Source organism: Paralichthys olivaceus, chromosome 3, assembly GCF_024713975.1.
Source record: "Paralichthys olivaceus isolate ysfri-2021 chromosome 3, ASM2471397v2, whole genome shotgun sequence".
Classification (NCBI taxonomy): domain Eukaryota; kingdom Metazoa; phylum Chordata; class Actinopteri; order Pleuronectiformes; family Paralichthyidae; genus Paralichthys; species Paralichthys olivaceus.
Window position 1 is genome coordinate 18,491,360 of NC_091095.1, and position 14,112 is coordinate 18,505,471.

The 14,112-nt window shown below is 44.0% G+C and overlaps 1 protein-coding gene across 1 annotated transcript; it reads right to left on the reverse strand.

Annotated features, from left to right (window-relative positions):
* Positions 1-267: 267 nt before the first annotated feature.
* On the reverse strand, positions 268-13,742 carry lrrc52 (leucine rich repeat containing 52). Its single transcript, XM_020080840.2, has 2 exons — positions 12,399-13,742; positions 268-1,712 (listed from the first exon to the last, which is right to left on the reverse strand). The coding sequence occupies exons 1-2, from the start codon at positions 13,045-13,047 to the stop codon at positions 1,369-1,371; spliced, it is 993 nt and encodes a 330-aa protein (XP_019936399.1). The 5' UTR covers positions 13,048-13,742; the 3' UTR covers positions 268-1,368.
* Positions 13,743-14,112: the final 370 nt, after the last annotated feature.

A 14,112-nucleotide genomic window follows, 5' to 3' on the forward strand; every position in this document is an offset into this window, starting at 1 on the left:
GAGTCGCAATGCTTCTTGATGTCGCACCTGACCCAGGCATTTTCACTATTGTACCACTTCCTGATTTGATGCCCAATCGACAGAACAGCAGCAGATACAAATGACAGATTGATATTATCAGAATATTCTTATGAGGAACAAGGAATCTTTTGTTCCCCTGAGCTTTTCCACAGCTGTTGCGACACTTCGGCCCCCATGAAAGTGATTCATTTCTAAACATAGAGCATATAAACATTTTCAAGTAATAACCCAAATTAAGAACCTGAATATGAACACAATATGTCTCCTTTAATAATTGACCTCTTATGACAATCAGTGTGAAAGCATAAAACCGGCACCGTCTCAGACGTATGTGTGCCAGTAAGGCACAGAATACAAATAAGAAAGGGACCTACTCACCAAACCATTGTCCCATAACACCACTGGTGTTCTATTACTCCACATGGGGCCTTCAAACGTGAAAAGTAACCTGTTGATCCCACGAGCAGCTCACTCAGATGTCTCCAAACTGTGAGGTTATATTTGTTCATATTCTGTGAACCGTCATTTATTCCGAACCTTACATTCACAATATTTTGTAATTGTTCTATTTGTTATGAACTAAAATGTAATTTTACTTTTTTCTGGACATATTCTGTCTATAAGAGACAGTGACTGATTCACACTATTTCAAGTGAGTTGCCTTTAAGGCATTCAGGGACAAAAAACACATTTTAATTCTGATATTTCCTAAGTTTCCCTTTTTATTGTAGTAGAGCTAAGGCATCACTCTCTTTGTGACCCCCTCAATATGTTCTCATGTATTTTGCATGGATGTCTCTGCGTGTGTGTGTGTGGTTCACATAACATACCTTATTATAATCATCATTTACAGAGTTACACTTCACATAGTATGCAGGTGCATCCGCCTACTCAGGGATTCCAGCTCCAGAGTATCTGTGCTTAGTTGCACAGTGTGTGTGTGTGTGTGTGTGTGTGTGTGTGCGTGTGTGTGTGTGTGTGTAGCTGTGTGGGGTTATTGCTCTCAATAATCTCAGAGGTCATTCTGTAGTCCTAAAGTGAAGGCATAGTTATCCTTATTGCTGTCTCTCTCTGTGTGTGTCTCTCTCTCTCTCTCTCACTCTCTCTCTCTCACACACACACACACACACACACACACACACACACACACACACACACACACACACACACACACACACACACACACACAAACGCTCTCTGTCCAATATTAGAGCGCATCTGTTACAATGAGAGACAGTCAGATCTTGGTTCATTGCAGAGCCTTTGGTCTCAGAGTCTTGTCATCACTTCTGGTTCCTCCTCTTCGTCATGTCTCTCCTCCCGTTCTCATGATTTCACATCAGTATGTCACACCTGCATGCCAGGCTTGCTCAGGTCCCCATTCCCCTGGTTCCCACCTCCTCCGCTTCCTCCACCTCCTCCCCCGCTCATCCCTCCTCTCTCGTCTTCATCGTCGCTGTCCAGCTCCTCGCTCTTCCGCTTGCTGTAGCGCTCGTAAAGCACCATGAGGACCCCCATCACCCACGCTGACACCGTGCCAGCCGAGAAGATGACAAAGCCGATGGCGATAAAGAAGAGGTAGTCCCAGTAGCCCAGACCCTGGTGGCAGTCTGCCCGCAGCTGCATGCCGACCTCCGCCAACCGCTGGCCCGCCAGCTCTGAGGGACTGTGGCAAACTGTCTGGCCTTCATCTGGAGGTGAAGGAGAGAAGAGAGGGTAGATAAGTAAGGAGCGCAGAGATTAATGAGGAAAGATTTAGCCATAAAAGAGTGTACGTTGTCAAAGATGAAGGGCAGAGTATTAGGGGGGGGGGGAATGAAGAAAAAAATTCAATTACTCTTGAGAAAAAGGTGAACGACAAACAAAAGCCAGGACTCCCCCTCATCCCCCAACACACACACACACCTGCACACACAAACACATGTAAAAAAATGCAGCGATAACCTTTGTGATAAAAGATCCCGAGAGACATTATAGATTTCCTCTGAGTAATGTAGGTCTTTGGTGTCTAGGACATGGCAGCATTATTATGCTGTACACACACACACACACAGGCCACTGACCCCCCCGTTTCATCATTATACATTAGCAAATCACTGCAGCTGAAATAAGGAGATGACAAAACATCTGCCGTTCATAATGAGGAATTTGAAAATCAGCCGGGCCAACTGTCGATCACACAGAAGATCGGTTCAAGAAAAAAACATAACTTTGAATGGCGTTAATATGTAGTTTATATGCTGTTGGGTCATTCACAATAGAGGTCAAAGGTCAGAGTAGGAGCAGGGATCCAGAGTATTGCTAAAAGAAAAACACCAATGCAGCAGAGCTCGACATGCACTGCTGCATGTTGTCATTCTACCACAGTGACTTTGCAGCATTAGCATATACAGTACCCTCACGTACATTAATTAGTGAGAAGGCAGAGTGTTAAAAAGAGAAGGGGGTGGTGGTGGTGGGGGGGGCATTGAGGCTGGCTTTGTATGTGTCCAATGGTGCGATCAGAGACAAGAGGAAGGCAGCATGTGCTGTTTCCTATCAGTCCATCTGACTTCATCTCTTGTTACCAGCTCAGCTAATTCCAGTGCTCCTCTTCTCTCACTTCTCTCAATGCTTAATTGTGCTCTCCGAAAAATAAAGAATGTTTTTTCTTTTTTTCTCTTCAAGCTGGAAACAATGGGAGAGATGAGAGAGCGTAAAGAGAGACAAGCAGGCGGACTGACGGAGCCAGAGAGGGAGAAAAGACAAACAACCACGTAGCTAAGAAATATTTCCATGTGCACAACCAAAGGAGAGCACAGAGGAAGTGAGTGTGGCCTCGGAGGATGAGAGATGGGGCAAAGGAGAGAAGTGCATTTGGCTGCAGTCCGGTCCACTGATGGGTTATTGCTGTTAACAGTGTTAATTAAACTGCACTCATCTACTGATAAAGCCAAAGGTCTGAACATGAGAGTAAGGGATGGAGGAGTTTCTCACTTTAGGTTCCCATCCATTTTGACCAGCCCAGAAGAATGACAGAAGTGCTGTATCATTGCCTGAAGTGGCCCAAATCTGTATGCTATTTTTTTCATGATCAGGGGCCACAATTTACACAGAGGGGCCAAATATATATGTACAATTGTTGATTCAGTAAGTCAACATTTAAGTTGTTCCTTGTTTACTATTAGCTCTGTAGCTAATAGAATATTATATTTATTGTTATAATTGTTCATAAGAGACCTTTTTTAAAGGCTAGCAACCAGACAGGGGAACTTCAGGGGCCAATCAGTGCACCCCTGGCCCCACTCCTGGATCCGCCCCTGTTTTCTCGGTCAGATGCATTACACAACAACAGGAAAATGTCATCGACACCGACGTTGGCCTGTATCCCTTTGTCTTTCCAAGGTGACATGTGTCTCTATGTCTTCTACATGTATGGCTCCTCTTTTTCATCCTAGTATATTCATCATTGTCATCAACAAGCCAATGCACTCAATTGCTATATTCTCACATGGGCTGTGTGTGTGTTCGGAATATGGCCTAAAAAGTTATAACAGGTCCCGACTACACCCAGTATAATATTACAGTGAGTGGAACAGCTGGCAGTCCAGGTAGAAAAAGCAGGTGGAGCCACGGAACACTGGGTTATTGAGTTAGCAGGCAGCATTATGTGGATCATCATGGTGGTTAAAGATGTGCTAATATTATTACAGTTATTTAGTAGCAACAGTTGAACCATGAATCTTTAACATGGCAAGATAGGAACACTCTCTGAATACCCTTCTGGACACTACGTTTTCTGCTGTGTTTGTTTGAGATTTAGCGGGAGTGGACAAAAACTAGAAAACACTTTACCAAAAACATTGTAGAAGTGGGTAAGATCCCACTCTGGATCGAAACATTGTTTATTTTGTTTTGGTTGAATAATGGATTAGGGAAGAACCCATTAAATATTGGTGCACATCTGGATTGGGTTTTTTTTTTCACTTTCTGTAACATAACGAGATAAGGTGTTAACGTTGGCTGAGGTTTGCTCTTTCTGAGCTCCCTTCTAGTTCTAGCTTAATCTGTTTAAGTCTTTTATCAAATCAAATGCCTTAATGAGTCTAGATTCAAACACAGGAGAGGGTACACAGCATCGGCTTTAATTCCTGACAGTTGAAAACACACATCCAAAATAATCCCTACGTACAAATCGGAGCCAACACAAACTACTAAATATTCAAATTGGATTTAATAAAGTCCCCATTGTCGGTGGTAAGCCCTGACATCAAATTCAACTTGAAACGGTGTGCATTATGTTTTCAACTCTAAATGTCAGATCACAGTTAAGTATTTGCAGATAATATATAATGATGGTTCAAAAGGCATAAAGTTTCCTTTTCTTCCGTACGAGAGGAGAGAAGCGTCTGAAATGTTCCCACTGCAAATGGAGACCATTTGTGACGGCCTCCTCTAATCAGAGATAACAGAAAATCATTTGAGCTTCACTGGGAAACAGAGGAAAAAGTTGAGGCCACGATGATTCACTGCCTGTTCACTCTCTCTTCACCGGCTGTTTCTTTCGTCACTCTGTTTTCTCGCTCGTCCCATCGCTCAAGCTGGAAAACCACTCCCACATCACTCTGCCACAATGCCCTTGACATTTTCGGTGTTTGTCCCTGTTTATCCACCGGCCCTGTTTCTCTCACAGAGCCTTGTCTTTAATTATGTACTCGCAGGTACTTTTATTAAGGACAGATAAAGTGATAATAAGAATAACATTAATATTAAAGTTAATCACCTCTTCTAAATTAAAGGTACTTGTGTTTTTTTCATCATGTCCAGCCTTCTCTTTCTGTTTGGTTAAAGGAAAAACATCCTCAGTAAATGATTTTGAGTGTGGCTGCTTTAAGGGCACTTTGAAAATCTGTCATCAAAAAGATTTTTCAAAGATTTGATTTGAAAGTCTAGACGGTGTTCTGGTGAGAAGTGGCCAATTTGAGCTACCTTATTTTAACTTGCTCTGGCACTTATGCCACTTGGAATTGAAAACACTAATAAACATCTTGCGCAGCACTCATAATGGAGCGATGTTTGTGGGCTGGTTCAGACAGCCAACTCAAGCTGGGCTGCTCCAATCCTGTGAGATATGTTATGTGGCATACCTCACTCCACAATCATATATAATACACACCCACCCAATTTAAGATGAGAAAAGTTTCCATCACTCCCTTTGCTTACTCTTGCCAGTTGCTTCAGCCCCTCCACCACACCAGCATCCACCTGTAGGCTCCGATGGGGGGGTTATATACATTTGCTCATCACTCCCATCATATCTGTGTAATCATATCTAGGGGAATGATTAAGCTGGAGCCTAGATGCCAAACACACTAGTTCTACTGCACTGAAATATATTTCTGTCGAAGGAGACAAGAACCCCAGGAGCTAGACCACGAGATTTCAGGGCAGCCCTGGAGTATTCACAGTGTTTTGCTTGCTTGCTGCGCTGCACTGTCCATATTTCTTCACCTTAAATAATCCCATGCTGGAGAATCCTGCAGCTTGAACAGATCAAACTCTGCTGTGTTGAGCTGCTCTGGTCTGGACAAGACAACATAAGCCTATGACAACAGACATCTCCTCTGGATCTGCACTCATTGTTATATTGTAGTTGTTGTACTGTAGTTGTTATGCTGTAGTTGTTATTCTGCAGTAGTTATACCATAGTTGTTACACTGCAGTTTCTGTACTGTAGTTGTTAAACATCTAATGTAGATGTTATACCGTAGCTGTTATACTGCCAATGTATTGATGTAGTTGTTATACTGCAGTTGTTATACTGTGATTATTATACTGTAGCTCTTACACCATAATTATTACACTGTAGTTTCTGTACTGTAGTTGTTATAATGTAGATGTTATACTGTAGCTTTTATACTGCAGATGTATTGCTGTAGTTGTTATACTGTGGTTGTTATATTGTAGCTGTTACCCCATTATTATTACACTGTAGTTGATATACTGTAGTTGTTGTAATGTAGCTGTCATATTGTAGTTGTTAAACTTCAGTTGCTATGCTGTATTTGTTATATTGTAGTTGTTATGCTGTAGATGTTATACCGTAGTTTTTGTACTGTAGGTGTTACACTGTAGTTGTTATAATGCAACTGTTATATTATGGTTATGTTATGTTGTAGTTGTTTTTGTACTTTTATACTGTAGTGGTTAAGCTGTATTTGTTGTACCTCTCGTTGTGAGAATGTAAATTATAATGTTATACTGCAGCTATAATACTGAAGTTGTTATACTATTGTTACACTGTAGTTGTTAAATTGCAGCTGTTATACTGCTGTTGTTATACTGTAGTTGTTATGCTGCTGTATTTAAACTGTGCTGAGACCTATCTTGTGCATGGCATATACACATACTGAGGCAACATCAGCACGCACACACTACACAAACTAAACTACACTACACACACTGAACCACACACTCAAACCCTACACACAAAAGCAATGCTTTCCAGGAAATGTGAATGAGCACTTTAATGTTCAATTTAATTCAAACGAGAACGCATGCATGTGTTTATGTGTGCACGAGAGTGTGTTTGTTTGTGTGTGTGTGTGTGTGTGGCTGACACTGCGACTGGCTGATACAGTCTCCGTGTCAAATCATCTGCTGGATGGTTTCCGAGCTTGGCACTGACACGCTGACAGAAAGCGAGGCTCATCACCTCCCAGCATGAGTGGCTAGTGTACGAGTGAGACGCGGTGGAAAAACATCGCTGACTCTTTTATGAACTTCACTCTATTTTCCTCTGACTTGTTCCCTGCGCTCTGCTGCTGCACAATGCATAAAAGAGCTGTGAGCAGAGGAATAACAACAACAGTTTGTTTTCCAGTGTGCAGCGTGACTGAAAACATAAGATGAGAGACGCCTGCAGTTTAGCGAAGGTTTAACGGTGAAATTTACACATACATACATGTGTAAAGTATGTTCACACTATGTTCATGGGCAGATAATCAGAACAGTGAGGTATTAACCTGCGGGGCAGAGAGCCTGTCCTGTGAACTGGGAACAGAGCTATTTATAAGCAGATTAATTATGCCAATGCGTATGGTAATCAGTATAGTTGTGGTCTCATAGAGGGGGAGGTGGAAGCTGTAGATACAAGCAGGCCCTCGTCAACCCCCTTCACTGAAACAGCTTTCTATTTAATTTGTGAATACACACAGTGTTTTCATATCTTTGTGAATATAAAACCATCCAAAGAAATCATCACCCAACCAGACAACCTCAGGTGACACTTCTTTAGCCATAGTAAGGCTCCCTACACAAGATTGTTAATTGCTGTGCACTCTGGAGTTGACCTTGACCCCTTAAAACATCTGTTACTGTTAAACATTAGGTTGAAAAGTGAGGTTGTTTAGTCAGTAAGGCTATTAAACATGAATACAATGTTAATTGTTCTTGAAGGATATGAAGTTATTTTGAGTTTGAATACGAGACAGATCGATTTTTCTCCAATGCCCTTGACAATTTTGATTTCACTTTGCCCATTGGATCTTTTCATTCTACAGATTTTGAAATAGAGTTTTGTCTCATTTTAAGGATATTTTTCCATCAATTACTGTTGTAATAATAGTGTTTAAGTGCTTCAGATTTATCTACGTTATTAATTGGTTGTTGCGTCCTTGATAAAAAGATTAAGTTTTATATTGTGAACTTGATACCAGTGCTGACAGTGTGCAGATGAACTTTTACTATGCCTCTACACCAGCTACAGTCAGTGGCCAGAGGCATTATGTTTTCAGGTTGTAGACCATCAATTCCTTAAATTTGGTACAAATGTTCAGTTAAACTCAATGATGAAACGCTTACATGTTGGTTGTCACGAGTCAAAGGTCAAGGTCACGTTGACCTTCTGTTCTTCTGAACAAGATTTCTCAAGAAAACCTTGAGGGAATTTCAAGGATAAACTGATTCGAATTTGGACGTCAAAGGTCACTGTAAACTCACAAAACCTTTTCGCCTCATGTTTTTGGCCTTTTGAACATAATATCTCAAGTCTGCCTTTAAAAAAATTCTTTGACCTGTTGAATCCGTCAAATGTCCTCGTGACCTCATGAGTATGAAGAAAAAGATGTATGTACACCTAAACTGCACAGGCTGCTGGAGGCATACAACTGCGGTGCTTTTGACATATAGACATTCAAAGAACTCTTCCTTTCCAACCAAACAGAAAAGATTCAGAGACTTTCTTTACCTTGCAAATGTCCAAAAATGTGCATGTGAGACATTCAGACTCCTCCTCTCACAGTGAAGCTCAAATAGCTCACCGTTTAGCGCGCTAAACGCATCATACCGGGATTGGCGAAGACTAAGAATAGCTGACCTTTTCTCCATCACATCCACTCGGGCTGAATAACACACGCCTTCACACTCCTTTCCTCTCAAATACGGCATTAGTCAGATTACCACCATCCTCCTTTCCATCATTTCTCCTCATGATCCTTTCTTCCTCCAGTGGAGGATGAGTGGAGAGAGAGAGGGAGAGTGAAGGTCAGATAGCAGTAGCTCTCTCTTCCTCCCTTTCCCTCTATCGCTCCGTCTTATCCGTCATGCTCACTTTATCACCTCCCACTTTTCATTCCCACTCTGGACACATTAACATTTATTCTCCCTCCACGTCTCCCCTTCAGCCTTTATCAGTCCATTTCCTCCTTCTCCTACATCCTTCCATTTCACTCAGTTTTGCTCTGTCATCTTTACACTCTCCGCTCTCTTCCAATTTCACTCTCTTGGCTTGTGTATTGGTCGGTCGTACGTGCACACACACACACACACAAACACACACACATGCACGCAGACTCACACCCTCTGCGCCTCAGGTGATCACATCACAAACACACCCACGCAAGCATCGCATCAGTCTTGGTTTTCGAGCTTGCACTGAGACATAAAAATATATACAGACTCCACTTCACCAGTGGGCCAGTTGAATTGGATATGTTGCTCCGCACCAGATGGGTCTGAGGAATTGTTCCAGCTGATAAATAATACATCGCCTACCTGTATTAAATTGAATAGATGGCTTCTTGTCATAATGAATGTATTAATGGATTTGAGTGACAGATCTGGGGCACAGACGATTGGTAACTATGTTGGTTCTTTCTTTTCACTCTCCGCATCCAAAGTCCATCCTAATCTGTTTGCCCAGTTTTTCTCTCCTCTATTATTCTGTCACAATATTTTCCTTTCTCGTCTCATTTCTCGAGTAGTCAAAGATTCATTTCACGAATGACATATCAAATTCCAATTGCTATGACAACCTGACTTCTTTCTTTCTTTTGTTCTTTCTTTTATTCTTTTTTTCGTTCCTCCCCTCGTTGAACCCGTTGCCTCTGTTCCTCTCTCTGTTATTATGAATATTTTACACGTGCCCTGTGTGTGGCTCTGACTTGGCCCTCTGCCTGAGGAGCCTGTGCGGGGCACTGACAAGCAGCCAGAAATACTTTTCCCTCAACAACTGGAGCCACCACATCACCAGCTCTGCCAGCCCGGGACAAGCCACTTAAATTCTGTTGTATGTAGCTGAGCCACTTGTCAAAATTGACCTAGAGCGAATACAGCAGGTCGCTCAACAAGCTGAGATTCCATTACGACAAGAAGGGAAATGTAGGTGTATTTCCCAGGTACTGAGAAATGATGGAGAACATTTAGGTGCTCAGGATAGGAACATTTTTGGAGTATATTCATACAGTGTAGATATGGACGAAGTAATGCAAAGTTTTTAGAGAAAATTACTTTTACTCTAATATGATGTCATCACAACTACAGACTAGAATGGCACTCAGTAGTGAGCATATACCTTCGTCAAGACACAAGAGTCCCCTCAATTTCAACGAAGCTGCACCAGATTTCCCACAAACAGCTCCCTAAATACAGCAGTTGTTTTTCATCAAGATCCACGAATCATTCCCTGAGAAAAAAATAAAAAACGTTAAAGAAAGTGATAAAAAAAAAATCCTGGATAGGCTCCCATGAACTTGAACCTCACCAAAATCCTTGTACTTGTATTTCTATTCACTTTCTATTTATTTATTATTATTACTTTCTTATATCAGTCTTAATGTTTTACAAATGTACCTCCAGTTTCTTATGTGTGTTGTGCAATTGTAACAATTTCACAATTTCCCGGGGAGGTTTTCTGATTCTGATTTTGTTTCCTGAAGCTTCACTTGACTTGAGTGGCTGCCAGAGTCAAGTCAGGTCAGTGTTTGTCAGTGACACATGTCTGACACATAAACAAACTGAGGGACTTGATTCAACAGAGATAACACAACTAAATGCTGGTGAAAAACCTTAAAACTGCAACAGAAACAGAAATGAATCAGGATCAAAAAGCAATGCTGTAATTAAAATTCAAACCATCGGCAGTAATATCAAAGGTTCCTGCATAAGCAATCACACACAAACACAACCATACGCACACACACACTCTTGCACCTGATTCATCTCTACGCTGAGAGGTAGCGACAGCACGAATCTCTGTACATTAGACTCATAGCCCTGAAGTCAGATTGGAGGGCATTCATGACCACACACACACACACACACACACACACACACACACACACACACACACACACACACACACACACACACACACGTGTTGGCCCCATTCTCTCTGTTAAACTGGTTGCTGTGGTTGTTTATCAATATGTGATTCATCAGTCTTAGAGACAGATTGCGTGTTGCTTGTGATGTATGTTCCCGACATAGTAGAGTTTGAACTTCTCTGGTCATATTTATAACTTTTAAAGTATAGCGTGGTGACCAATTTAGCTGTAATTTCATAGTTATTTGCTGGGATTGACACCAGCACAGCAGCAGCAGCAGCATGTTGGATGCACAGTGGTTCTTCTGTGGGTGTTCTGTGCAGAGCAGAGTGTGCAGATTAAGTATGTGTGAGTGTATACGTAGCAGGTTTGGAGTGTACGTGAGTGTGCTGTGAAAATAAAAGTGGATAACAAGTTTTGGGAGTTTCTGTCTTCAAGTGGTCTTCAAGCTCCTCATCCCTTAATCCCTGTTTCCCATAAGGCTCTGCAGCCTTAGAGTCTAACCTGCGGATCACATGCTGACTTCCATACACCTAAGTGGGGTGAGTCACTCTCTCTCTCTCTGTCTCTCTCTCGAACACACACACACACACACAATCCTAAATGGGGGCATAGGAGTCCAGCTTATTTGAGCACCATCATTAACCATCTGGACTGAAGGGCCAGAGCAGACGGTGGTGAGAGCGCCAGCCCATCCAGGTGCATGTTATATTCCTGAATGTGTGCTCATACAAGACTTTGTATCTGTGTGTCTATCTATAGATATGGGGACAACCTTTTTGGTTAAATACCATCATTGTGAGGACATTCTGACCTTATGACGACATATTGGCTGGTCCTCACAAAATGCATTGGCTGTTTGAGGGTTAAGACTTGGTTTTAGGGTTTGAATTAGGTTAGGGTTAGGCATTTAGGTGTGATGGTTAAGGTTTGGGTAAGGGGCTAGGGAAGGCATTATGTCAATGAGTGTCCTCACAACTATTGAGAGACGTGCATGTGTGTGTGTGTGTCTGTGTGTGTGTGTGTGTGTGTCTGTGTGTGCATGTTCACCTGCTGAGCAGTAAACACTTATGGGCAAAGATCACTTGGGCTAATCATCTCTGAGAAGGTCACTGAGCCCATTTGTGGCGATTTCGTGGGTGGTCTAATTCAATCTCCCTTTATTTACTGAATGGCCGGCTGATGTGGCTGCTGCTTTTCAAGTGTAACACAAGTCTGTTGATCTGTTGTGGTAAACTTGAGACATTATTGAGACGTGAAGGACAGTTTGAGGGGATTGTGTTGCAGACCAGAGCAGGGAAACGAAATCTTGAGATTGTCCTGACTCTGAGATCAAACCATTAGCGGAGTCTGAGTGTGTGTGTGTGTGTGTCCCTGCCGCTGAGAGATAAACTACATCTGACCCAGCATCTGTGCACATGTGGGAGTGCACGTGGAAGTGTGTATACACAACCACAAAATAAAAGAAGAGCAATAGTGCAGTAAGTGCCCATGAGTGCTCATGAGGGGCTAAACTGGCCAATAACAGATGAGAAGACCTTGGAGTCTTGGCTCATACTCTTAACACATGCAGCAACACTGCTGACTTGCCAGGAAACTGAAAATCCCACTTCTAGAGCCAAGCAAACCAGAGGGCACCTGGAGAAGGTCCACCTCTGCCAGCTGATCAGGGTCACAGTATGATGGTGACACAGACAGAACAAGTTTTAATTGTTATCTAAGGATCTAAATTTGACATTTTTCGTCACCCTAAATGTTCTTGTGATCGGGTGTTCTGATCACATCCACGCTCACCTTGGAATTTGAAGCCCTCTATCTGCACCCACAGACACAGGTCCTCCGTGTCACAGTCGCACCTCCAGGGATTCCCGCTGAGGCCCAGGGAGCGCAGCGCGGGCAGGGCGATGAGGCTGCTGATGTTGAGAGCCGTCAGGTTGTTCCGGCTCACATCCAGCACCTGCAGAGCCATGTTCTCCGAGAAGGCGTCCGAGTGGACCTCGCTAAGACTCGGGTTATCCGTCAGCCGGAGCATCACCAGAGACGCCAATGGCCCGAAAGTCCGGTCCTCGATCTGCAGCAGCGTGTTGAAAGACAAGTCCAGGTAGGCAAGTTTGCGCAAGTTCCCGAAGGTGGACTCGGAGATCTCGGTCAGAGAGTTGTTGCTGCAGTCCAGGTAGACCAGGTCCGACAGGTAGTTGAGCTGCAGCGCCGGCAGGTCCCCGATGCGGTTGTTGGAGATGATGAGCTGCCGGGTGGCAAGGGGCAGGTCATTGGGGAACTGGGTGAGCTCCTGTCCGGCGCACTGGACCACCAGCTGGTCGTCGCACACGCATCTGTCCGGGCAGCCGGCTGTAAGGACCGGCGAGGGGGCCACCCCCATCACGAAGATAAAGAGGAAGAGGAGCCGGAGGGATTGGGCGCTGGGATCAGGCAGGAGACGCATGACGAGGCCGCCCAGCGCGTCATGAACTCGGGCTGAGCTGGACCAGGACTCCCCGGCGCTCCCCGGGCATCCTGCATGGGTGTGCGGAGCTGAGAGAGAGGCGAGCCGGCTTCTCTGTTTGTGTGGCTGTCGCTGCCTGGAAGCCTGGCTGCTGTATATATCCAGCCTCTCTCTCTCTCAGGAAGACTATCGGTCAGTCACTCACACGCACTCTGGCGCGCCACGCACGTCGCCACAAGGCATCGTTTCAGAAGGTGACCGAAAGACGCGCGTCGCTCTGTGGGTGACAATCATGCGGCTGAACGGACGCTGTCCCGCCAGAGAGGTCCACGGAACCACTGAGCGTTGTCGATCATCCCCTCGGTGACTCATCTTTGAGAATTACTTGTCTCCAGCGGAGCGCGTTGTTTCGTTAGTTTCCAAACAAATGCCATGACCTGCGCAAAATCCTGGATGAGTACTCCTCGGAATCTTCTCACCCCGCTCACATTTGTCCTTGACTGTGTTCTGTGAGTGAGTGTGGGTCTGAAGCGCCTCACCGTCCAGCAGCCAGTGTGTGTTCCTCTCTCAGGAGAACTGTGGAAAGTGCGTCCGTCCCTCCTCTGCGCTCCCACAGATCTGACTCTGTGGCTCTGCTGCGCTGTGGAGATGCTCGCTCGCTCTGCGCGCCCTCCCTCTCCATGCGCGCTCACACTGCAGCTCTGCACAGTCACACACGTGCTGATGGTGTGTGTGTGTGTGTGTGTGTGTGTGTGTGTGTGTGTGAGAGAGTTAACATTTGGTAGGGCGGTGACGTCACCAGGTGTTGCCCTCCCGACTAATTCATTCATCAATAGAGAGTAGTCTAAGAAATAAGGTCTCTCTCTCCGTGTGTGTGTGTGTGTGTGTGTGTGTAATAATAAGTCAATCATAATCTTGCCTAAAAGCAGCAGCCTCTTAGCCATGCACAGATTTAACAGGCCTTATCTCATGTGGTCCACTGGCTAATTTCTCCTCATTCTGTCCCACAGCTGCTCGCTGACAACATTCAAACTGAACTGTGCAGCTTGTGAATTATATATTTTT